The sequence below is a fragment of the Melanostigma gelatinosum genome (assembly GCF_949748355.1).
Source record: "Melanostigma gelatinosum genome assembly, chromosome: 23".
Taxonomy (NCBI): domain Eukaryota; kingdom Metazoa; phylum Chordata; class Actinopteri; order Perciformes; family Zoarcidae; genus Melanostigma; species Melanostigma gelatinosum.
Genome location: NC_136656.1, coordinates 8,631,620 through 8,655,313, shown reverse-complemented (window position 1 = coordinate 8,655,313; position 23,694 = coordinate 8,631,620). Strand labels below are relative to the sequence as shown.

General features: G+C 42.4%; 1 protein-coding gene across 4 annotated transcripts in view; it reads right to left on the bottom strand.

Moving 5' to 3' along the window:
• Positions 1–1,092: 1,092 nt before the first annotated feature.
• LOC306796644 (receptor-type tyrosine-protein phosphatase delta) overlaps positions 1,093–23,694 on the bottom strand; it is a 118,219-nt gene continuing 95,617 nt past the window's right edge. For 2 of the 4 annotated variants that reach the window (XM_079295690.1, XM_079295693.1), the window contains exons 21-34: positions 23,205–23,317; positions 21,120–21,161; positions 20,481–20,578; positions 17,438–17,561; positions 14,730–14,905; positions 12,811–12,930; positions 12,554–12,708; positions 7,776–8,061; positions 6,698–6,876; positions 6,422–6,548; positions 6,082–6,207; positions 5,038–5,192; positions 4,697–4,832; positions 1,093–4,412 (exon numbers count right to left, since the gene is read on the bottom strand). In XM_079295690.1, coding sequence (XP_079151816.1) covers positions 4,344–4,412; positions 4,697–4,832; positions 5,038–5,192; positions 6,082–6,207; positions 6,422–6,548; positions 6,698–6,876; positions 7,776–8,061; positions 12,554–12,708; positions 12,811–12,930; positions 14,730–14,905; positions 17,438–17,561; positions 20,481–20,578; positions 21,120–21,161; positions 23,205–23,317 — 1,906 coding nt within the window. In that variant the 3' untranslated portion in view covers positions 1,093–4,343. The remainder of the gene's footprint in view (positions 4,413–4,696; positions 4,833–5,037; positions 5,193–6,081; positions 6,208–6,421; positions 6,549–6,697; positions 6,877–7,775; positions 8,062–12,553; positions 12,709–12,810; positions 12,931–14,729; positions 14,906–17,437; positions 17,562–20,480; positions 20,579–21,119; positions 21,162–23,204; positions 23,318–23,694) is intronic. The other 2 variants (XM_079295691.1, XM_079295692.1) reach the window with 1 other exon arrangement.

Here is a 23,694-nt window from a genome sequence, read left to right as displayed (position 1 = left end):
ACAATTTCCATCAAATTGTCAGGAACGAGATGAAGCAATAATTGCTCCTGCCAATCCTGTAATCCGTGAAAAATGTTCCTACATTCTCGCGTGCACTTCTTTCCGCGTCATGGTGTGGTGATTCTAAACATGTCCAGCTGTATCGCCTCTTCAGAGGCACTTTGCTTGCTCTGGCAGATGCAATGATTCACTTAAGTTGCATATTTAGTTTGACGTGTGTTTTTGAAAAACAAACATCAGAAAACAAAAAAGCAGCTCCTACAAACAACATCTTAACCTCTTAAGTTGATAAAAGGTACGTCTTGGTATTTATTACATCTTAGAGCTGCTATGATCTACTGTTGTGGATATTTTGTCATCGACTCGGACTCAGGAATAATGCTGACCGAGCTCAGTGTCATACCAGACAGCATCTTTGATCTATATATATATATATATATATATTTATATATATTTATATATCACGATACACACGTACACTACGTTATATAGATGTCAATATGTACCACTCTATATTGGTTGTATTTTTCTAGCTTTAGCTGAAGATGGATCTTCTCCCACTATCTATCAAAACCAGTGTAGTCACAATGTTTAACTGTCAATTAACGGTAAATCTGATGTTAGATTGACTGTTTATTGTGGCCGAACTTGAGGTTGCTGGTTTAACTGGTGTCATTTTGGTGCTGTTAAACTTAACACGTATGTACATAATCGATGAGAAGCAGCAACACATTGCAAAATAAATGGTACAGTGTTTAAGTAGTGCACTGGCACTGGATGGTATGCAATGTGGTTTTAATTTCCGAGTTACAACACCACACCACTTGGTTGGTATGGTGAAAACAAAGGCAGGCAGCTTTGGAAACATTGCACATCTGTCAAAGGTTCCCCTGACGATACATTGTAGCCGACATCAGTGACAGAAACAAAAAGCAGAGCGATGGCAATCTGTTAAAACGTGGTGAGGCTCAGTTTCCCCGTTCATGGGAGAACTGTGGGTAATGTGTTGGACCCGGACCAGTAGCGGTTAAAATAAGCTCCATCCGTCTTTTCAAGTCCGAGTGAGGTGGAGGGAAACAAGTGAAACGTCGATGCATAACAGACATTTTTTAATAGAATTAATTTATAACAAATGGAACTTGTGTCAGCAAAGAACTGATTTTCACACAGACTTCTTTCGCCACCAATGTGTAAGAAAATAAAAAGCACTCCTTTCATTCAGAAAAAGAAACAGTTTACGCTTACAACTAATCAGAGGTAATTGTATGATCTTTTTAACAAGCCTTTTTTTTTAATTATTTTTTTTTTTTTAACAATTTCATGATTTAATTTTCAGTCTATGCATCCAGACGAGAGATAGATAGAGAGAGCAGAGAACACGACGTTTATTTCTGTTAATGACACTCCAAGCTTGAATGGCAAAGCCACAAGGGGGGGGGGCAGATTCTTCTGAAGTCATTTGCTGGAGTAACCATGGCATCAGGATGGATGCTCTTTTTTTCGCCACAAACGTATTTCGTTTTTTTTTTTTTGTCTTTTTCAAGAGTCGATACCTTTTTTTTGTGTTATTTACATACACACAAAGTGAACGTTTAAGGAGATTTTCTTTTTATAGATGGGTTCAAGTAATATGTTGTTGGGTTAAGAATCAATAGGGCAGTGCATAGTACAAAGACAGAGAAAGTGCAAATCTTTCTACTGGGCCAGCTTTGGCCATTCTGCAATGTATCACCCTGCATATGAGAAATCAATAAAAACAAAATAAAAAAACATGGAAAGGAAAAACTGAGATGGGGAAAATAAACATCTGAGACTTGAACATAATGTAACATTAGCCACCATGAAGTTAAATAATAGCACTTTTATGTCTCACAATGATGACAGAAGTAATCGGTTAAGCAGACACAAATGAAAACACACTTGCTTGAGTTTACAAGGGAAAGAAAGCACCTGGAATGCACATCCACCAGGCTGTCAGGAGGGTACGGATGCTGCTCAACATGAACCAAACTAAAGCCCAGTCTGTCTCAAACTGTAATGCCATTCAATGAAAAGCAACATGACACACCGTTTAGGATTGTCAGCGTAACAGAACGTTTGGTTGCAGATTGCGTTTCTCGATCCACTCTCTGTTGTGTCGTAGTGACGCGCATGAAGGCCAGAATTCAAACCCAAGGCATGAAGGAGTAACCCTGAGGTGATGACGTGTGCAATCCGGCATTCTTTTTAACCAAATGAGTTTTAAGTTTGGTCATTTTAAAATCGGATAATTGCGGTCTTAAAATGTGACCGTGTTGAAAATCTGTTCAGAGCTCAATGCCGTTATGACGGGCCTCTTTATCTTTATGGATTCTGCATTATCTTCCCTGTCTCTGTCTGCGTTTGTTAAATATATGTTTTGTAACTGTTGTGTATTCTTGACTGTTTTCTGTGGAGGCCAGTGATGTATTTCGAGTTTTATTCTAATTTACTCAGCCACAGTAAGGCCACTGAAAATGAAAAAAAAAAGATGCGCTTTGAAATGTTCTTATTTGCATATATAATCTCATTATGTGACGATGAATACAAAAAGGTAAATAAACTATATGGTTACAATTGAACTAAATGCCTAGATTACTCAAAGGATACATTGATATGTCAAATGAAACATTATAAAAACAGGCATAAATATAAGGCACTCTAAATGCAAAATGAAAAAAGAAAAAAAAAAGAAGTTCTTACCATTGGATGCTTGAAAGAAGCACAAGAAAGTGACTTCTTTGTACCTTGCCCTATTGTGTGGAGCGGTGATTGCGGCTGTGTGACCCCTCTGCCATTAATTGCTGACTGTATGAGAGCTTGGAAATAAAATGCACCAGTGATGCTTTGACTGGCAGCCGACATTCCCGCTCCCACACCTCCAGTTGCGTGTGAAACAAGAATGTCAGGAGTGAATGTCACATCCACATAGACCCCGATCTGAACACACACACACACACACACACGCATGTATTTATTGCACGAGAACAGATGCACTGAATCAGAATACAACTGTGTTCCTACTGATGTGCATTCCAGTGAAATATCTCATTTCATTTCCCCCATAGCGCACAACTCTCCATCTGGAAGCTTTCATAGACGGTCCATCTTTCCCATACTTTTCTTCATATATTACGTCTATGTATATAGAATGTTCTATTTATGCTTTCGTATATATTTCACATGTATTTTGACAATCTGTACCATATATTTATAAATTCATATATCTCATCAGGTTCTCTTCTCATCCTTCTAACATGGAAGAACTAAGATAATCGGTAGCAGCAACTTTATACTTTGCTCATCCCTGTTGATTCCACAAAGCCCCAGTTATTCCTATGGGAGGAGTTAATTACCATGTATGTGATCATGGACGAAAAACAAACAAAAGATCAAAAACAACTCTTGAACAAACCTACATTTTGGTAGTGTGAATTCTGTTCTGTGCACCAAGTGCAGCAAAATGAAGGAAACGAATAGAAAAAAATCAAAATCAAAGAGATCCTCTGCTAAATAGCACATACTCCAGAACAGTTCTACAGCTTTTAAAAAAAACAATAACAATTACGGAAATACATCTTATCACTTTTTTCCAAGCAATAAATTTGTGTAAAAAAAGGAAATTCACACAGTTCAAAAAAAGCACATCAGCTGTATAATAAAGTACTAAAAAACTAAATCAATCATTTTTATTTATTTCATATGTCATTTGAGCTTTACCCTCTCCAGAATTTAGATGATGGACATTATGACAGGAAAAGTGGTATTTATTCATTATTACTTTTTGTCTGTCTTGCTGTTGTGGACCAAGCATTGTCTTCTTTTTCGATGGTTTATCTGTGTGTACTTCATAGCGGAACTGATTTTTCTTTTTTTTCTTTACAATGTGCATCAAGTCCCCCCCCCACCCCCAATACTGTGTGCCTCAGATGTCTCTCGTAACGGTTCACAATCACTGATGCATTTCTGACGATGTCATTATTGTTCATTTTTGTTTTTGTCGTGTTGGTTTCATTCTGTTTCATGAGCCCCAAAATGAATCCTCGAAGCAAGAGAAAAGATAACTCCAGACGATGCTTCAACAGTCAGGATTCCCTCGCTTTGTATCAAGGCGAGGTTTTTACCGGGGGTCGGGAAATACTTGGTCCTCCGGGAATCATCTTTTTCATTTTTTGACGAGTCATGTCACACATCCAACACTTAATGAGTTGTTAGCAAGAAGTTAAGGAGTACTTTCTCAAGCAGGAATTTATGGCTCAGAAGAGAGGCTCACTGGGTTTTCTTTCCAAAGGGCCCTCTGCTTTTTTCTTCCAATACTGGGTCTTTTACGTTGCATAGTGATCAAAGCTTCCCAGGTACTCCAAGCCAGCTCTGTAGCAGAACTGGTATTGATCCTGGAAGCACAGAAGAGAAGACTTCAGCTCACAGGGATCTGCCATCTTTGGTACATTGTACTTCTAACGTGACTATTTATATCTAAGAGTCAGTAAAATATTGATTGGTTTAAAGGCATACTTGGAATCTCACCAGCCCTTTTTTATTTGGCAGTTATCAAATCGGTAACACAGAAACTGATTCCATGTGTTATCTAAACCATAACTAGTTACATTACCACCTCAGTACAGTTGCGAGTTATGTTTTCGTCTTAAGTTTAGTGGGGGAAAAAGAAGCGCCTCACCTCTGTCTGCACCATAGCTGGTCTCTGTGTCCGTAACATTTTCACTGTCTGAAAGATATCTACTACGCCCTCGTATCTCATTCGTTCCAAGACGATGCTGAGGGTGATGAAAACTCCAGTTCTACCAACACCCGCGCTGTGCGAGAAGAGGGCAGAAGAGTCAGCGGTGAGGCCAGAGGAAGCAGATAAATATAGAAAAAGTTCTGTCAAACAATGTACCATTATGCAGTCTTTGTGTGGAAATATAATCTTTGCAACTCAATAGATGTTTGCACTCAGTTTAGTTTTCTACGACGTGCATGTTGTATCGTGTGGTGGGTTGATACTGGTTGATCACTTACCTACAGTGGACTGAGATAGGCCCATCTTGGCCAAACTGCTCTTTTGTTTTATGTACTTGGCCAATGAAATCGATGAAGCCCTCTCCTGATTTTGGCACTCCTTGTTCAGGCCAGTCTGTGAACTGAAACTGCCTTACTGTCCGCGACTGTCCATCCTGGAACCGGAAGAGAGAGAATGTACAGAAGCAGCTCTTAGGATCAGTCAGAGATATGCAACAACAACAGAGTGGAACTAGGAAGGCCATCCGAGATGTTTCTCCATCATGATCCGCAGCTTTGTGGGCTTCACAGTGCAAGATGGACTTTTTAGGAGAAATCTAGCACAGGTGCAAAGTGAAGCATCAGAGAAACTGTTGTTGTTAAAGATTCCTGTCATTTCCTCTGAATGTATTAAGCATGAACACTGAAGATGCTAATTCCTTTGATGTGCTACCCTCGACAGGGTGCTTGGAGAATCGACTTTGAGGGTGTGCATTACTGAAGTGACATTGTATCCCCTTGATAAGAAGAGCAATCCCATTGACGAGGCAGAGTAACATGCGCCACAAAGGAAGGAGTCGGTGCCATTTATCTGCGGAAGCCTTTGATGGAATTAAAAACTCTGCTGCTGCCGGCACTCATTTGTTTTTACACTTTGACACATGTCATAATTCCCACAAATATATATTTATCCTTATGTTACACTTTAGGCCATAGTTTGGGATAAACAAATACTTGATACAATGCCAACATTTGGAGTTAATGACGACTGCAATGTTGCATCTGGTGCTATCGAGCATGCCCAACACTTTCAAACAAACTTTACTTTCTCTGAGTAAAATCATGTGATAAAACAAAGTGCATGATGGGAATTCAGAAATTAAAATAGCCAGTTGGTTTCGCAATAGTTAAATTATTATTTCATTTTGGTGATGCATCCAGTGTCCCCCATGACCCACGGTTAGGACACGACACAAGGCAACACAGACCAAACTGTAAATTATCACACTGGAGTTGGAGTTTTCTGATCTTTAAACTTAGTTCGATGAAACAGAGTCTGCTCACCCTGGCGTCAGTCACTTTGAACTCTCTCAGGATATACTGGGGCATGTTATACTCGGCCATGGGGTCCACCACAAAGTACTGGTACCTGGCTGACCTCTCCGCTGGCCAGTACTGGTGGCACTTTTCCTGTAGAGTGAAAAATAGAAGACCACAATGAGCCACAACATTCTCTTCATACACTCGCTTCATTGTGTTCATTCCCAGAATTTTCTTCATTCAATTCCGACTGCATCCTGAGCTGGTATTCCATATACGCTGTTTTGTAATGTGCTTTTGTGTTTGTAGCCAGAAGGAGGTTCGTCTGCCAAAAACTGTGGAGAAAAAAAAAAAGTTTGCTTACCCTGCCCATTTCTCTGAGCTTGGTGAGCATTACGACAATAGTGGAGTTGTGCTCCCAGAGCATTCTCCAGAAGTCCTCTGTGGTCTCTGCCAGTGGTCCTTGTGTGGCAATGTATGCTTTCTGTTGCCTGTGGGAATGCATTGGTCACATGATTGAAAAGTATAAGTTTCTCTTATACTCTCTTATGACTCTTTAAGTTACAAAAATGTAGTTTTTTCGAGTCCAATGAATTGATATACTGGCCATCTTATCAGCAACGGGTGTTTGAGTCCTTACCTGTACCCATCAATGAAACTGGCATTGATGTAGTCGGAGCCTTCAACTCCTCGAATGGGCTGAAGACACACGCGCGTGGACTCGTATGGCATTATGTTAACAAGGCGGTTCTTGAACTTGTTGCAGGGAAGATTGGCACTGATGAATCGTGATGTATGGGCTTTAGTGTTGGCTAAACGCTGCATCGAGACAGAAAAAAAGACACCTTTGAGCACTGACATTCTGCTGTTTTCCTAATTACCGATTATGTTTGACATTTGAGGTGGATTGTACTTTACATAGATCTAAGTACTATGAACGATCACATGCTTTTTGTTTTTTGTCCTGCTCCCTAAGGAAGAATCCCCAATAATAAGCTGCACATAGTGGATAATGACACACCAGTGTACTGCGGTTATATACTATTTCATGCAACCATAAAGTACAGAAATGGCATCAGTGATTACTATCACAGCTGGCCTTTGCAGGGGGAAAACGGCATGTTACGCCGACGACGGGGGAATTGATCCCCAAGTGGACAGAAGCAGTGTAATCAAAGCTGTTAATCATCTCATAATGGAATCAGCATCCATCACAGAGCGAGAAAGTAGGTGCGTGACGAGCATGGCAATGCGGCGCATGCAGCAACAACAAGGGCTGCAACGGCTGGAAAAGGAGGGCTGAGACTCTCATTGTGAATGCAGAGTACATTGCTCAAGTCCCCTCTGTGGTCGGGGAAACCTGTGTTTTAGTGTTTGTCATGTAAACCAAGACCCCTGTAACCCAAGGAAGTGGAGCTATGGGAAGGGGAAATCAGACATGGAGAATTCATCCTATGTTGCGTTGCACATGCAAGTCAACTAAGTGGAATAGAGAGGAAACCACAGGCCCCACACTGTCTAGCGAGCCTAATGAGAACTGGAAAAGAGTTGGGGAGTTGGACTGAGAATTCCCAATCAATGGCATTGACTTGAAAAACGGTTGCCAATGGGATGCCGGTAAATTCTTGCGGCAAGTTCTTAGTGTAGAACTGAAGGTCCGGTGTTGTGTAGGAATCGAACGCTGAAACACTGCTCATTCACAGTAATCCAGTTTGTACCTTAAACTCAAGTTCCATGCCGGTGACATTCTCTCCGCCCTCTATCTGCGTCAGTTTCTGGATGTAGGCGTATAGGTTTCTGGCGGGCACTTCGGTGGTGCCGCAGTTGACGGCCTCCTGGAGCGCGTCATGTATGAAGACGTACTGGTCCTCTGTCTGCACCATGTAGTTGCGCTGGGCACGCATTAGCGTCACATGCCCGTAGATGTCCACAGTCTTCTCGTGCTTGATGCGCTCCATCATGGCATCGATCACGATGAAGCAACCTGTGCGTCCCACCCCAGCACTGCAGTTGAAAACAGCATAAAGAAGGAAGCGTGTTATTGGATGGCATTCTCGGTGGTAGCGGTACAAGAAACGGGAAGTTATGAAAGGCATACATTTTATAGAAACATGTTTAAGGTCCGTACTCTGACAAGTTTGAGCTTTCATTATCATACCTTCTATGAATGAGGAGCAGTCCAGTGGAAGGTAAAGGTGTCTTTTCTAAACATGTACGAGGGCGTGAAGAACTCCCTTCTCCCATTGATGAGGCCAAAAGGTAAACTCTCGGCGCCAAGTTTGCCACTGTAGGACGGACCGTTTGGCTCTGAGTGTAATTAAATCTGAAGTGGCACTGTGTGGAGAAGAGGGCTTGGCAGTCACAGCCTTCAGCGGGCTCACTGCTGCCTTTCGCAATCTGGACCCCACCTGTGCTCTCCAATCCATCAGGGCTAATCACTTACGCACCAGCAACATTTAACCTTTTATCTCATGGTTCCAAAAAGTGCCACTACAACAAATGCACACAGAGGTGTGGGTACACAGGCGCAATTTTGAGTTTTTTTTTTTTTGAGGGCTTCGTTAATGTGCAGGGCAACTTCTGAGAAGTGCAGCTGACTTCAATTAAGGTCAGCACAGTGCACCCACAAAAAAACGAAAGTGCTCCAGAAGAGGCACTGAAAGGCTGGTCTGCTCATTGAGATTCACATCGGCACGTTGCTACGTTAGCGTGTGCAAATGCACACGCGAACAAAGCGCACATCTTTCCCTGTTTCTCTTTGACCTCCTCTTGAAGAGCAGCCACAGACGTGCTGCGTAAACGTAGCTTCCTTCTGCCGACAGTTGATGAACGCTCGCCCCCCTGCACATTTACATGTTTTAACGTCTCATGCCTCAGCACAGAGGATGTTTTTCTGACGACGACTTATTTACCGTGGGGCGACAGGGTGGTGGTAAATCTTGTTCGTTAACTCTCCTCCCACAGCCCGCAAAGCACGGCACTGACGAGACAGTACCTCGCGCTCCAAAGTAAATAGGTTATTCAATCCATTAAGCCGACATGCCTACGAGGTGTGAGCCATGCTCTCGTGCCTCCTCCTCCTGATGGAGCATTTGTTTTTCATTTGCTCTGAGACACTGGGAGAGAGAGAGAGAGAGGGGTTGAGAAGGAGAACTCGAGAGGGAGTAAAGTTAGTCCCTGGAGGCCAAGTCTGGTTAATGTGCCATGCTACACTGGAACTGTGCTGCGAATGGAATTAAGACACGCATGGGTGTCATTGGCTTTAACAAAAGATCTGATGATCACTTTCAAAATGGCTGACATTGGCTGAATGAGACTGAACTTTGTTTTGTGTTGTTACGAAACTCTTCAAAGCTCGAGGGCGTTCACAGAATCGCCGTGTGAGTCTTAAGAATCAAGCAGCTAAGAAAAGTGAAAGTATCTGAGGGATATTTGAAGAATGAATCACTTCCAGGTCCCAGAACACCTCGGCCCTCGGGCGAGGGATGCAGAAACTATGCGAGATTTCTCCCTCTGCCCCAGCTGCTTCCAATCTGAATACATTTTACAGTGCAGAATGTGGGAGAGTGATGACCTGCGAGAGAGTAAGTGACAGAGTGACAGCGTTGAGCTCGAGAGACGGAGACAGAGGAAGATGAGGGATGGGGGGAGGGAGGTGGGGAGACGGAGAAGGTGGAGTTGTGTTGTGCAGCTAGAGATGCCGTCGGTTACCGTGGAGTTGTGTGGTTAGTTTTTCTGAAAGACCGAGCAGCAGGAATATATATATATTGAGCAGCATTTTATTCTGAAATGTAAGAGCAGGAAACACTGGGAAAATATGCGATATTCCTTTTATCGACAAGTGATGGTGTGTGTGTGTGTGTCGGTGCAGAAAGCAAGTTTGGCAGCTGAAGGCGAGCTGGCGGACTGACTGCACTAATGACCTGACGCCGCCTTTTCAGCCAGTCAAGACCAGCTGCTTTGGACGTCGACACACATTAAGTGTCAGACTAATATGCTTTCCAGGAGTTTAGGGGATGGGAGATGGGCGAGAGAGAGAGAGAGCCGTTTAAAATACAGCTGCAATGAGTCCCGAGAAGATAAAGCATGAGCAGCAGTGGAAGTAATTACATATGTATTGTTACCAAATCTCTTGCCGTCAGCTAACCTGTCACCGGTTCCTTACACTGCCTATTTAACACGTTCACGTTTACTCAAATTCACCAGGATCGCCTCGTCGCTGTGAATGGAGTCAATAATACTTTGAGTCCTTGATTTTACTTTTCAAAATGTGAAAAGTAAAATCAAAAAAGTCATTCATTCAAACGACCGGGTTCCTGACTTTTGTCAGGCATGTAGTCACCACCAGCAGCCAATGCAAGCAAAGCTATTTGTCTCGGGTGTCTCAGTTATTTCTGAACTCGGAGCGCTTTCAATGGATTCCAATCACGACTGTCATTCACGGTGAGAAGTCTATAGAAACCTCTCCAATGGCCCTGCAGCATGATCCAGTGTTTACGCTGCCCATCAGTATGTTCACTTACGCTTGAAGCAATTGTGCCAAAAAAAAACGGGTAAATACCCACTTTCCGTTTTTGCTGGCACTCTAGATATTGTTATTTGTCATTCGCAGCTGACATACCTTAATTGCGAGGTGAGTGGACTACATTCTACATGATGTGCTGGCTTCTACAGTAATACAGAGGCTGTTGTTTCATCAAAAGTTTCCCTTCGCAGCCGCTGGGAAAGAGGCCAGCGCTCTCCACGACATTCAATCATGAACTTTTATCCTCTTCCGTCACCTCACAACGCTTGGGTTAGCCCTTTATCTAGAGCAGCAAAACAGTCCCTGACCTCTGGGTCAGTGAAAGCAGCAGGAACAAGGAACCCAGGAAACATGCTATTATGTGTCTGGGGGCCAGATTTGATAAGACGAACTGGAATTTCACCTTGTGAGAAGTGTTGAAGAAGTGCAGTGGAAACACATTGATGCATTTTGCTTATTATTGTGAAATACTCATGTGGTGGAAACGATGTATGGAACCCATATTTACCGTAGAATGTTTAGCATGTGCAACACAAAATGCTCTGCTTTCTTGGCCCAAAGTCATGATCATTAGCTTTCAATTACATGGATACAATTGTGAATCTTCCCACAACTTAAAGTTGTTTGAGTTTACGGTATAGTTTAAGACACCTGTCTGATTTCCTCAATTTTACAGTGTAAGAACCTCTGTCTTGAGGTGTTTGTGTGGAGGAGTACAGACGTATTGATTGGCTGGTTATAGCTAAGGATCTGTGTTAGTCAGGGTATAATGACAGTTGTGATAAATTAACATGGTTCTAATCAGTGATTTACAAAGAATAGGTACAGTGCACCAACTAATTAATCAGCTACTCAAGAGACTGTACCATGTTGTTAATTATAGGCCTTTTTGCATGTGTATCAACAGCTTTAGCTACGATACTAAATATCTATCGACGGTATATCTCTGCATAACCACTAAACACTCCGAACATTATTTTTGCAAGTATGCAGATAAAAAAAAAAAAACCGATGGCTCTATTTAAAATTGTGGTCAAACATGAAGTGAAGAAAAGCCTCTGGAAGGATTTTGAGCTCGGGCAATGACTGTATCTGATAGGGAGCCAGAGGAATTAAAAACTCCCATCTGCAGAGTGACATTAATTCCTGCATTCTGCTTCATTGTAGAAAGTCTGGATTTTCAATTTGAAGCGATTCGGCAACTAGTTCAAATTAACGACAGCATGTGGTAACTCTAATTCTTCAGCAATCCCCCTTCCCTTTTTTGTCACTTTCTGACACCAGTTTGTATCTATTGCACTCACTGTGGCTGTTGCTTGGTTTTTGACTGTCTCTCTCTACCCCTTCAGTCACTTGCTTTCTCTGCGCTGAGCCTCTGCTGACTTGCTGAGTTGAAAGGAGCCAGAAGTCTGTGTTATATCCCCCTGCCTCTCTGTTGGAAGCGCTTATGTCGCTAAGGGAAGCGAAGTTGGCGTTAAAGTTATTTGTTTCGGATGCAATAACCCAGGGGATAAGCCAAGGACTTGTGGGCTGCTGATGTGCGACATGTTAGTGGTGTAGCAAGGAACACGACAGGTCTGTGTGTGTGTGTGTGTGTGTGTGTGTGTGTGTGTGTGTGTGTGTCAGCGAGTGGGAGGAAATGTTTGGGTTTGCCGAGGGCAATGACACTGGTACTCTTTGTGCTGTGATGTTGAAAACACCCTCAGATTTTAAGTGCCTTCTGTGAAAGCTAGGAGGCTGATTTGTTTGGGCCACAGTTTACAAATATTCTACTTTCAGCTTACATTTTTCCCTCTGGTTCATTTCTGATTTAGTTAAAAAAAAATATCTTACTGGTACAGAAATCACTTGGATAACAAAAAAACAACAACACATCTTGTCATATGTATTCATATATTCATTCCAGCAAATGGAAAGAACAAATCAATTTCATGCTTCAGGATGTTTTCGTGACCCCATGTTGTTTCTTACCTGCAGTGTACCGCCATTGGCCCCGCATCCGGAGGATTGCAAGCTTTCACCCGCCGGAGGAAGGCCAGGAAAGGAGTGGGGTGCTCCGGTACCCCGTGGTCCGGCCAGGCCGTGAACTGGAACTGCCTCACCTCTCTCTTCTCACTGGAGCCATTCTGAATCATGGAGGTGGAGAAAGGTCAGTGACCAATGACTTGACAAGTTGTTGTGGGGTCTAAGCAGCCACTGTAGGACAACACAATCCAAATGCTCCTCACTTTAAAAAGTGCAAATGTCCTGACGCAGTATGTGGCCAGCTCTACTGTGTCGAGCAGTGTCACTTGGATGAGGCCGTACGTCTCTGTCGCTCTTGTCGGCCAGTATTGGTCACATTTAACCTGCAGTGGAGAGACACATGGTATGGATATGAATGAACACATTCTGCCATATACTGAGAACACACTACTCTTGATGCATTTTGTAAATGCTCTTTTTCAAAAATGCCCTGCTTCACATTCAAAGTATGACACAAAGTCAAGTAATGGTAAAATACATCTCCAAATTCACCTCCTTCCTGCTGAGTCATCAATGAAACGGCCCGAGATATTTGTATGGACCCGAGAGAGCTGTTCATTTTCCTGCCGTACTCCATAATTACAAAAGTAACCACAGTTTCCAATCATATCACCGGCTCAGCCCTCTTGCCATTTGACTGCACAGCTTTGTTTCCCGGTTAACGGCCAATAAAAAAAACGGTTCCACTATCGCATTACTGCTTCGCTGACAAAGGGAAGCCCTATAGGTGTTATAACTGGGTTCCAATTCACTTGTTATTCTTCATATTGTCCATTAAACTGATGTGGCGATAGCCGTATGTTCAACACAATGGCAATGCCATCGTGCTTAACAAGTCCTGGTGCTGTTCAATATCTGAAAAAGTGTACTTGTACATTCATTTCATTACCGAAGCAGATGTTTTGTACCTGACACTAGTAGCAATGGAGTGATTGTGACACCGGGAGTCGTGAAATGATTCATAATGGCATTTACTTGCAAATACTCAAGCTTTAGATCTGTACAATTTATATGAAAGACGGGAGCGGTTGGCAGCAACAGAATCGCATTATGCACGACAAATGTCAAACAACATAATGGTACGGAACAGATCAGAGTGCGGGGATGTCTTGCAGGAAGCCTTTACGGCGGAGCCAAGAAGCGCTCTTCTATCACAAAGCATCTACAGAGTCAAACTGACACCTGACAGCATAGAGGGAATTTAATTGAAGAATTATGCATTTTACAGCACCTCCGATATTAAAAATCAGACGGGGGAGCTTATTAGCTTTGCAGATTGTACAGATACTGGGTGAAAACTGCTCCGTGGAGTGAGTCAGCACCACTGTTAACACTACGCCGGGCTCTTGGAAAAGGCCTACAGGTGTGAAGGTCAGTGGCTTGTGTACACTGTAAGACTGTAACACTGTAAGATGTGGAAGAGAAAGGGCTGACCATGTGTACCTACTGTGTGTCGTGTCTGAGAGACTGCATGGTCTATAATAATAATAACTATTATTATTATTAATACTTATTATGAATTATTATTATTATAATATAATATATTGTAATAAATATATATATATATATATATGTAATTTATATCTTATTTATTTATTTATATTTATAAATTTTTGTCCTCTTAAGAGTAAAAGGAGTTTGTTCAAAAAGGAGTTGTGAGTGCATACAGCTGGCCAATGTTGCTTCCCAGTGTCTCTTTATCACTGATTGTAATCCAGTGCTTTCAGCAGTGCTGGGCTAATGAATGGAGCCATGCCACGAATCAATCCAAAGTAAACAACAACAAAGTGTTTTTTGTGAAGAAAGGATTGAGCATATCAGTGGGTAACAGCGTGGAACTTGGCTTTGCCTGGAGAATGAATACAAAGGCTTCTCGGGAGGGCCGGAGTACAACGCAGTTTACAAATGAAACAAAAGGACTTCAACATGACTGCCACTTAGAGAGGGTGAACAAAGTTTGAAGAATCCATTCAGCGAATCTTCAATTTCAAATCAAGAATGGAAAAAGTAATCGATTTAATTTGCTTTACAAAAAGGCATTTGTGTGTCAACAACTTGCTTGACTTTGCTCAGACTTTGAAATCATTGGGTGTTTTCATGAGCGTCTGTCTGTGTCTCTCACCCTGGACCTCTCCTCCAGTTTGGTCATCATGACGACGATTGCGCTCCTCTGCTCCCAGATCATCCTCCAGAATTCACCAAATGTCTCTGGCAGGGATCCTTGGGTGGCAATGTAGGCATTCTGCTTCCTATAGCCATCAATGTAGTTGGCGTTGATATAGTCACTTCCAGGGATACCTGAAAACAGAACATGCAGATGGTGGGCGTTACAATCAGAAGGCAACATCTCAAATACAATGGTTGACTTTGTAGAGAAGAGGATACATGTCACAACATAGTGGCATTTGTTGCTTCCTAAGTTGGTCTAAGTCTTGATTTGGGTTCAGATGACACCGCATAAGGATTTCATCAGTGTCTCCAAAAATGAATTCAGTCTTCTGGAAGTATGAAATCGAAAGAATCGCATAAAACACTAACATTTGCACCCAGCGTTACAGTCGGTATGAGGATTTGTATTTGCCATCAACACGTTTAAATCGACAGCGTTTGTGTTCCCATTCCATATCTGCAACTGACTTACGGATAACGCTCGGCCTGTAAAAGTCACATCACATGGAGGAAAAACAAACCAACAAAAAACTAGCAAAGCAATTTCCCCCCCCCTCCCTTCCTCTCCCTTCCTTCCCTTTGCTTCTATTAAATGAAAGGCACAGCAGCCTTTTCCAATCCAGGCGGAAGAGACTGAGCTGACAGCCAGTCAATGCTTCAGGACTGGCAGTTTAGGGGCTTCGTGCACACATGGTCGACCAAGATAAGTCTCATCTGCATGGACGCCACGTATCAGAGAATCCCCCACTCTCCAACTGCATCCCCTCTCCCCACAAACTCCCTTTTCTCCCACGTAACTTATTCAACAGGAAAGGAAAATGGAATATGAACACATTCAAAGACCAGCCCACATTATTTTATTTTTTTTCAACTGCCCAAAGTACATTTCCGTGATGGACAAGGCATAAATGCAATTAAGCCCAGTGCGTTTTCAATTTGAAAAGAAGAAGCAAAGAGAGACATTACTGTGGATTAATGAGAACGAGGCAAGTTGTTTAATGCACATTTGCAAATGGCTTTTGCCTTTGTGCTTTCTGTCACTCAGGATTTGTATAAATGCAACCATTCTCTCACTCAATATGCTTATTGAGAAATAAACATTGCTCCAGTGTTGTTCAGTACTCTGTACCCTTTATAGGGACGCCAAATAATCTGTAAGGAAACAGATTTCAGGCTACAACACTGCAATGCTCATAATGATGATGATTCCTAGTAGTTGTTCATGTTTAGACATGCGAGCAGATGTCGACTCACACTTTCTCAGATTACCACATTGTCTTCCCTCAGAACGGATATTCATAAAGTTGTCACATTCGATTTTTTTTATTGTATTTTCCCGAACGAACGACCGGTTTGTAGAATAACAGGCTTGTGACAGCTAGCACACACTCAATATAGTTCAACATAAAAACTGCATCAATTCACTTTTCATAAATGTGAACATGCTAACAAATACTGATAAACTTGGCAGAGGTCAAAAGTCGAGCAAATTCAGTCACGACAAAGTCCACAAATCTACTTGCGCATCAGTGCGCCTGTGTTCCAACGATTCTGCTGATCCATCCCCACATCAGTAAATTCTGAAAGTAGCTTTCTTCAAATTCTGATGTCAAATCCCAAATCCCCTTTCATTCAAATAACTCAATCAAAGTAAACAACAGACGCATAGCTTGCCAAAAGGCTTTAAGTCCCTCTTGTCCCCCTGGCTGAGGACTGCTCACTTGCTACAGCACAAAGGCTCCAATATGGTCGTGCAGATGTTTAAACGGCCGGCTAATGGAGTCCCATCAACACTCTGCTGTGTGTGTCGTGTCTGAGAGACTGCAAAAAGGGCTCTTTGAGCCTTTATCTGTCTGCTTTTGTCACAATAGCCATTTACTTCTTTGTTTATTTTCCCTTCGCCCTCCGCGGGAGCAGCTCAATGGAAATGGTTAATTAATAGCCGTGTGTGTATGTGCAATTGTGTTTAATCCAAGCAACTAGTGAGGGAGCCAGCACTTAACTAGCCATTTCAAAATGGCCTTTCACTGTTTAGAAGCTGCACTGTACAGCGCTTCTTTAATGTGCCAAACACTTACTGGGCTGTTTCATACCAGCTTCCTAGATGGGCTCAAGTGAAGCTGTGCAGCCACATCGCGAGTGAGTCTTAATGTTACGAGCGAGTTTTCTGTCAGGTAGCACATTGGCAAACGCATATCCATGTCAAATGTGTACCCACAAACAGGTAATGTAATGTGTGTTGCAAATTGAAATGACAGTTATAATAAGCCAAGGCGTCTATCTTCCAGTGTGCTCACTGTTCTCGTTTCAAGGTAAGAAACTGGCCATGGCTTTATAACAAATGTAAGTGTGAATCACCTGCTATAAAGTCAGAAAAATAGATGCCGGTAAACCTGCATTGCTCACTATAGATGATTGTTTAACCTGACTTGAGTGCTTGCCTCAGCATTGAAAGTGAAAATTGCCGGTTTCTAAAGCCATCAATTTCTTTGCAAGCACCTGAGGCATGAAAGGAGAAAGTAGTTCGACGTGCTCGTGGAGCAATATAATTTAAAAGTACAGCGTGGTTGCACTCCTCGGGGTCTAGAAAGATGCAGTTGTCCTGGCTGTCTGTCGAATCGATACAGCAGAGGGGAGGGAATATGTTGGTGGGCGGCATACCGTCGATGGCGGAGAGCAAGACTCTGGAGTGGTCGTAGGCAATCACGTTGGCGTATCTGTTCTTTGGTTTGTTGACCTCCAGGTTCGAGTGTTCCCACGTGAACTGCTGACCGGGGTCAATGGACTGTGAAGTAGAAGAACACTTTTGTTACAATGTGATGTAATATGTAGTGTGAACATTTAACAATAGTTCCTTGCTTGGATTGAATTCAACTCCATGGTAATTGCCCATGAGATGTTGGCGTAAGTTCAAGATCAGTAAGCTTCCTGCACTACGCCTTTTAGAATTGAAAATACTGTGTTATGTTTTCATGTCTTTAAGAGTGTCTTAAGGCCACATTTAGACTTGTATGTTTAAAGATGTTTATCCAGCGCTTTGAGGAAGGCTGTTTATAAAAGTCAAAGCTCTGATGAGTTCCAATCTGTTTGTTCATGTCTCTACACTGACATAATTAGCTGACAATATTCATTTGGTTTTAAAGTCTTTCATAATATTGATTTTGAGTGCTGCAAAAGGGTGACGCAGAAAGATTGTAAAATATTGATAAATCTCCAGTTTGCCCCGCAATGAATGCTGTTTTCCATCAAGATCAAATAATATACGAGACTGGATATTTTAAGCCTACTATTTACCAAGTGAAGAGACTGATACACAGCATTTACATAAAATAGCATGAAGGCACAAGCATTCCTCGACTTGTCAGTTAGAACCACGCTGCTCTCTGGTGTCATGGCGTGTCTTCAAGTTGGCTGCAGTACAAATTGCTGCCTATGTTTTCAAAGAAGTCGTTTTTCAACGAATGCAATCACGTGTGTTGTCATTCATATTACAAATCAAGATGTAACATCCGGTTTATGCTGGCATACCGTACTGATAAACCAGTGAGTCGTCTTTTCACGCACCAAACGTGGAGGCTCTTTAATGAAGCTGTGAACCATGAGCAAAAGGTGTTTGAAGTTATTCAGTCCAAAGATTACTGTTCTCTGACTGGAAGCTGATTTAATTGATGAATAGTCTTACCCAGACTTTTATTCTTTTCCAGTTAATTTAAGTAGAATCTGTTCTGGCCTCTGGGTATCTTGTAGAAAATGGGGCGTCAACAGACGCATGAATCTAAGATGACAATTTGGTCTGCAAAGCCTAAATCAGAGCATTTCATCGATGGAAATTTGACTGGAAGCAACGCGCTTTAAGCTTTAGGAGCAATGTGAGCAATTTGTTGTCTTTGGCAGGACATAATTGCGACATATAAATGATTAGATTTACAGAAAGAAGCATTCCAAATTGGTCACAAAGGAAAATCTTGTGTTCCATCAGCTTTCCTCATTTGAGTCGTAGGACTTTATGGCACATACTAGAACGCCACACTCGAGACCAGTTGGACAGAATTTGCTATCCAAGCCCTCTTTCGGCATTGTAAAGCAGAGATTGACAATGCTCCCTCATCACCGATAAATGAGCCATAAAATGTAATGTCACAAAGGGAAAATACAATGGCATGAAAGATGGCGTTCCGTCGCACATTACAGGGAGAATATTGTGCTTGTGTTTTTTAACGACTGCAACCTGCTTTTATGAGTTAATCTCCACTGAAAGTACAAACCCAACAGTAATAGGACACATTGCAAATAGATGCCACATTAGTACACTGACCTTGCTTATTATCATCATAATTATCGTACTTGTATGACTTATTTATGGTAATTTATGGGAGCAATAATAGCATAAAGATGAGCTTAATTATTCATTTTAATGATGGCAAACTTTTTAATACTACTATTACATTATATACTACTATGACGATGGAAGCAAATACATTCAACGGTATTTAAGAGCACATGAGCTCAATGTGAATACAATACATTTCAGCACCAATATCGTTATCTGCAGAAATCCCTTAAAGTAGCAATACCCCTGGCTAAGCCTGATCTTTTTTCTAAATATTTTGAAACAGTGGGCTGCAACATTGCTCATAATAAAATTCATCTTTATTTCATTGTGCTCGCAAAATTGCCTTTCCACTGCTCTCGAATAAGCTCTCTGAAATTGGAATTCAATGTACTTAAGCTGCAGTAATGATTGGGCGGCTTGGCAGCCACCCATAGGGTGACCGCATAGATTTTGGAGCTGTTGCAGGACCCGCAGAGAAAGCACGAGCATCGTTCCTATCTCACAAAATGCCCCTGAAAGGACCTCTTGCTCACAAAGTGTTTCAGGCCCCGTTAGTTCATCTACAATACAAAGCAATGCAATATGAAGGAAACACTTGCATTGTCTCACTGCTGCCCACAGGGTTTGGAGGGCACTTAACTTTGAAGGACTTTTACGTTTCAAGGTCTAATCACAGGATGTATAAATGCAGCCATCACCCTTTGTTCCATGATGCCTCTTTAGTCTGACAGTGGCCATACATTCCAGAGTGAGACTTCAGCCAGAGAGGTATGATTCACTGGCTGGACAAGAGTCGGTAAACTGTAGCCTTTTTCACAGCCGACATTTTTGACTTGTCATAGCAGGAAAAGCACAGGCGCTCCTAATACCATGAATAATGACGGCTTTCCCATTCAAGGGTCTCAGTGAGCCAGCAGGCACAACAGTGGGGCTCTGGAATTGAAAATGGAGTGCAACCATTATTACAGCTGTTGATTACACCTGTGTATTTCCTGCTATGACATGTCAAAATGTCTGCTGTGAATAGGGCATGCTGACTGACTGGTGAAGCTATTTCTCATGAAAGTACTTCCTAATTCCCCTATTGGGCAGTCATCCACCACTTGTTGACATGCTTGGACTGGTATATGGGAGCATGGGTATAATCTGTAGGCAACGGGACAGGATTTGGGTATTGGAAGTGTTCTGGTTTGCATTTGTGGTCTGTGTATTATTGACCAATCACGTCATCACCAATCATTGTAAAATGAGCTTGTAAACTGGCTACTTGTGCATCAATCCGGTGGTACACAGCTTCTCTCAACTCAAACACTCTTTCTAAAGCATTAATAACAACTGCTGAATCAACATTGGGACTTCGCTGACACTTACCTCATATTCTTGTGAAAACTTGAGGTTGTCGTTGGCTTTCAGGCGCTCCAGATGATCTGCCAGGTCCATAATTGGGATTGGAGGGTGGCTAGCCATACCTGTCAATTAGATGGACTAAAGGTCAGTCATCAGTCTTGCAAGCCGGCATCACCCAAGCACAAGCCAACAGTGAATCATTAGATAAGCAGCACGTGTGTTTAACAGGGGGTATGGAAGAGTGGTTCTGGTTAGGGTAGTTTGTTCACTCAAAGCAGTGGCCATGCTCATAAAGAGAATATGGACACAGAAGCCAATGAGAGGTCATCGAGCACACTTGCCCCACTGGGACTCTCCCTATTGAGATAGGAAAAAGGTTATTCACACAGAAAGCTGCGGTGGATAGTTAGCATGACAGTGAGACACAAACACAAAGAGACAACCCAAAAAAAAAAAAAACGGAAAACATTCAGATTGTTAGGCCAGATGTTGATGTTTTGCTTTGAGTGATGACATGTCATTTCAAACTCTGCCTCCTGTGATGACATTGCATTACCACCAGATGGATTAGATTGGGATGGGAATACAAGACAGAAAAGAAAAAGGAATTAAAGCTAAAAACAAAAAAAAATCATGTCAAGTGCATAATCGAGAACAACTAACTTGACAAATGGAGGTTACTGGGGTGACTGGACGCACCTGAACCTGCGGAGGAAACGGCGGCGTAATTAAATACATTGCAGATGTCATTGGCAATGTGGTGACTACTAGGTAGAAATTGAAATGTGACAAGAAGTAGTCGAGTGATTACGTGTATTCTTAATGGGACATTTATTAGTAACAAACGCATCATCATGCTAGAAGCTTGGCTAATGCACCATGCGTATTTCATGGAAATAAATCGACCATGGGACATTATTAGACATCAATTTTAACCTGACGATGCTGACATTGTGCTATACTGCTTGCATAGTTTGCAGTTAAGTTCACTTGACTTTGACATTGGTGAATATGGGTGGTTGTCAAGGTGTGTCATCAGCATATTTAAGAGCTAGGTGAAACTATCAAAAGTGTAGTGTTTGAACTGTACATGCTTTCACAATCTAGCCTGTGGCCAAAGATATTCAACTTGAGTATTCAGGGGCCATTTTGACACTACAGTTGCATGACAGTCTCTCTCTCTCTCTCTCTCTCTCTCTAATTTTTCATTTTGGTTGCTGGCACAAGTGGGCATTAGCTAATGGTAGCTGTTCCTCATTTTCCCACCCACTCTCGCGTCTCTCTGAAAGACGGCAAAGGGGGTTTCTATTGCAGCCCGCTACTCAAAATCCATTTCCATCACTGGGGGACAATGAAAGTGCCATTTCCAACACGCCATCACTCAAACATCGAGCATCCTTAAGAAGAAAATGTCCATTGGGGGGGGGGGGGGGGGGAAGAGGTGGAAGAAAGGCTCGAGTAGGGGAGAGAGGTGGTCTAGTGTAGAAGTGCTTCAGGACTTGAGAGAAAGTGGTCACGTGGTAGGGGAAAAAAAGAATGTTTGGTCCTTTTTGAGCAGCGAGTGAGACAAGATACCAGTCCTCAGAAAGGCTGTTTGGGGGGGGGGGGGGGGAAATGATGGCTTGAATATATAAATATATATATATATATATTTATATATAAATATATAATAAATAGTTGGATGGTTGAGATCACTCTGAGTCAAAAGGAAATATACCCCTCCGCCAGGATGAAACAGACAGTAATGGTCCTAACATCATTGAAGAGCTTATATAAATATGCAAAATCTGAAAAATCTTTTCATTTCTTTTTTTTCTTTCAAAAATGAGCCTGCAGGGATGATTTATCCTCCTCCTCATACCAGCTGACCTGAAAAATATGGCTTTGATAATACGTTATTGACTCTGAACACCTGTCCCCAAACCAGTCGTTGCCAGAGGAACTCCAACTCTCTCGCTCTCTCTCTCTCTCTCTCTCTCTCTCTCTCAGTCAGAGATGCATACCTCATTTCCAGCTGATCAATGGACTGTGACTCCCATTGTTTCCCCAGGCGAGAAAAAGACCACATGACTCAGTCAAAGCATTGCCACTGACCACCACTCACCTCGGCACTAAAGGTCACTACAGGAGCGAGTGGACAGTCGTGTTTACAGCGTGCCGCCACTTTTTCCGTCGCAATCTAGCCTGTGGCCAAAGATATTCAACTTGAGTATTCCTTCACTTTCAGATTGGCTTGCGTGCAAAATGGAACACAGATCCATGACACATTTTGCATTTCCCTCACCTTCCCCAACCGCTGCCTCTTGTCTCCTAGCAGCAGGTTGCCATCCAAGCAGGACTGCGCTATTCTGACTAAGCACGACAAGTGTTGATGACCTGGATAACCCAGGTGCAGAGGAAAACGACAGCTGCCACGAAACTGTCAAGCTTGCATTTCTGCCTCTTCATTTTCCACCGAGAAGTGTCTCCAGGGGGGGCAAACTGTCAGTTTTGACCCTTTGTGCCTCGTCTAAGCACCTGTCCACTATCTACCGGCAAACTGCGCATTTGTGTCGCGCCAATCTCACTGCCAAGATGACGGGTGCTTTTTAAGGACGACACCTTATTAGGTTTCAATGTCGGCAATGGCTGCAAATGAAAGAAACGCGTACGGAGCAGTCCGTTGCTTTGGCATCCCTTTTCACAGTGCACATTCAGCTTTACATTGACAGTGAATGGGACATCACTGGCGTCATTTTGAATACGTACCAGGCGTTTGGAAGTTGAGGCGTCGAAGCTCGACCGGGTCAGTGGGATGGTGCAGCGGCATTTCCTTGCTGTTGGGGAGACTGCCTTTCCTAGCGTCAGATTCTGCTCTTTTTCTGCAGAACAAACAGATTGTTGTTTTTTGTTTGGTGCTCAAAACTCCGACTCTATAACCTCCAAGCTTGCCTTGTGGTCTAATACATACTGCAGGCAAATGTGTGATTGAGGAGGCGACAGGCCTGCATTCCTACAGTACATTGGACTACGGGGGTGGACTAAGTAACATCATCACTTCAACTCAATACAATAGCCCTTAACCAGTAAATGCTACTTTTAGTGAAGCCTAATGTTCACTTTTCAATGCAAGTGTCAGATAGCGTGTCAATTCAACTCTATAGACTTTTTTTAGCGGGTGGTGTTGAGGTTGCAGTCCAGTTACCTTATTTAAGAAACAACAGAAAACGTGACTTGCTAAACAGAGGTACATTTACTA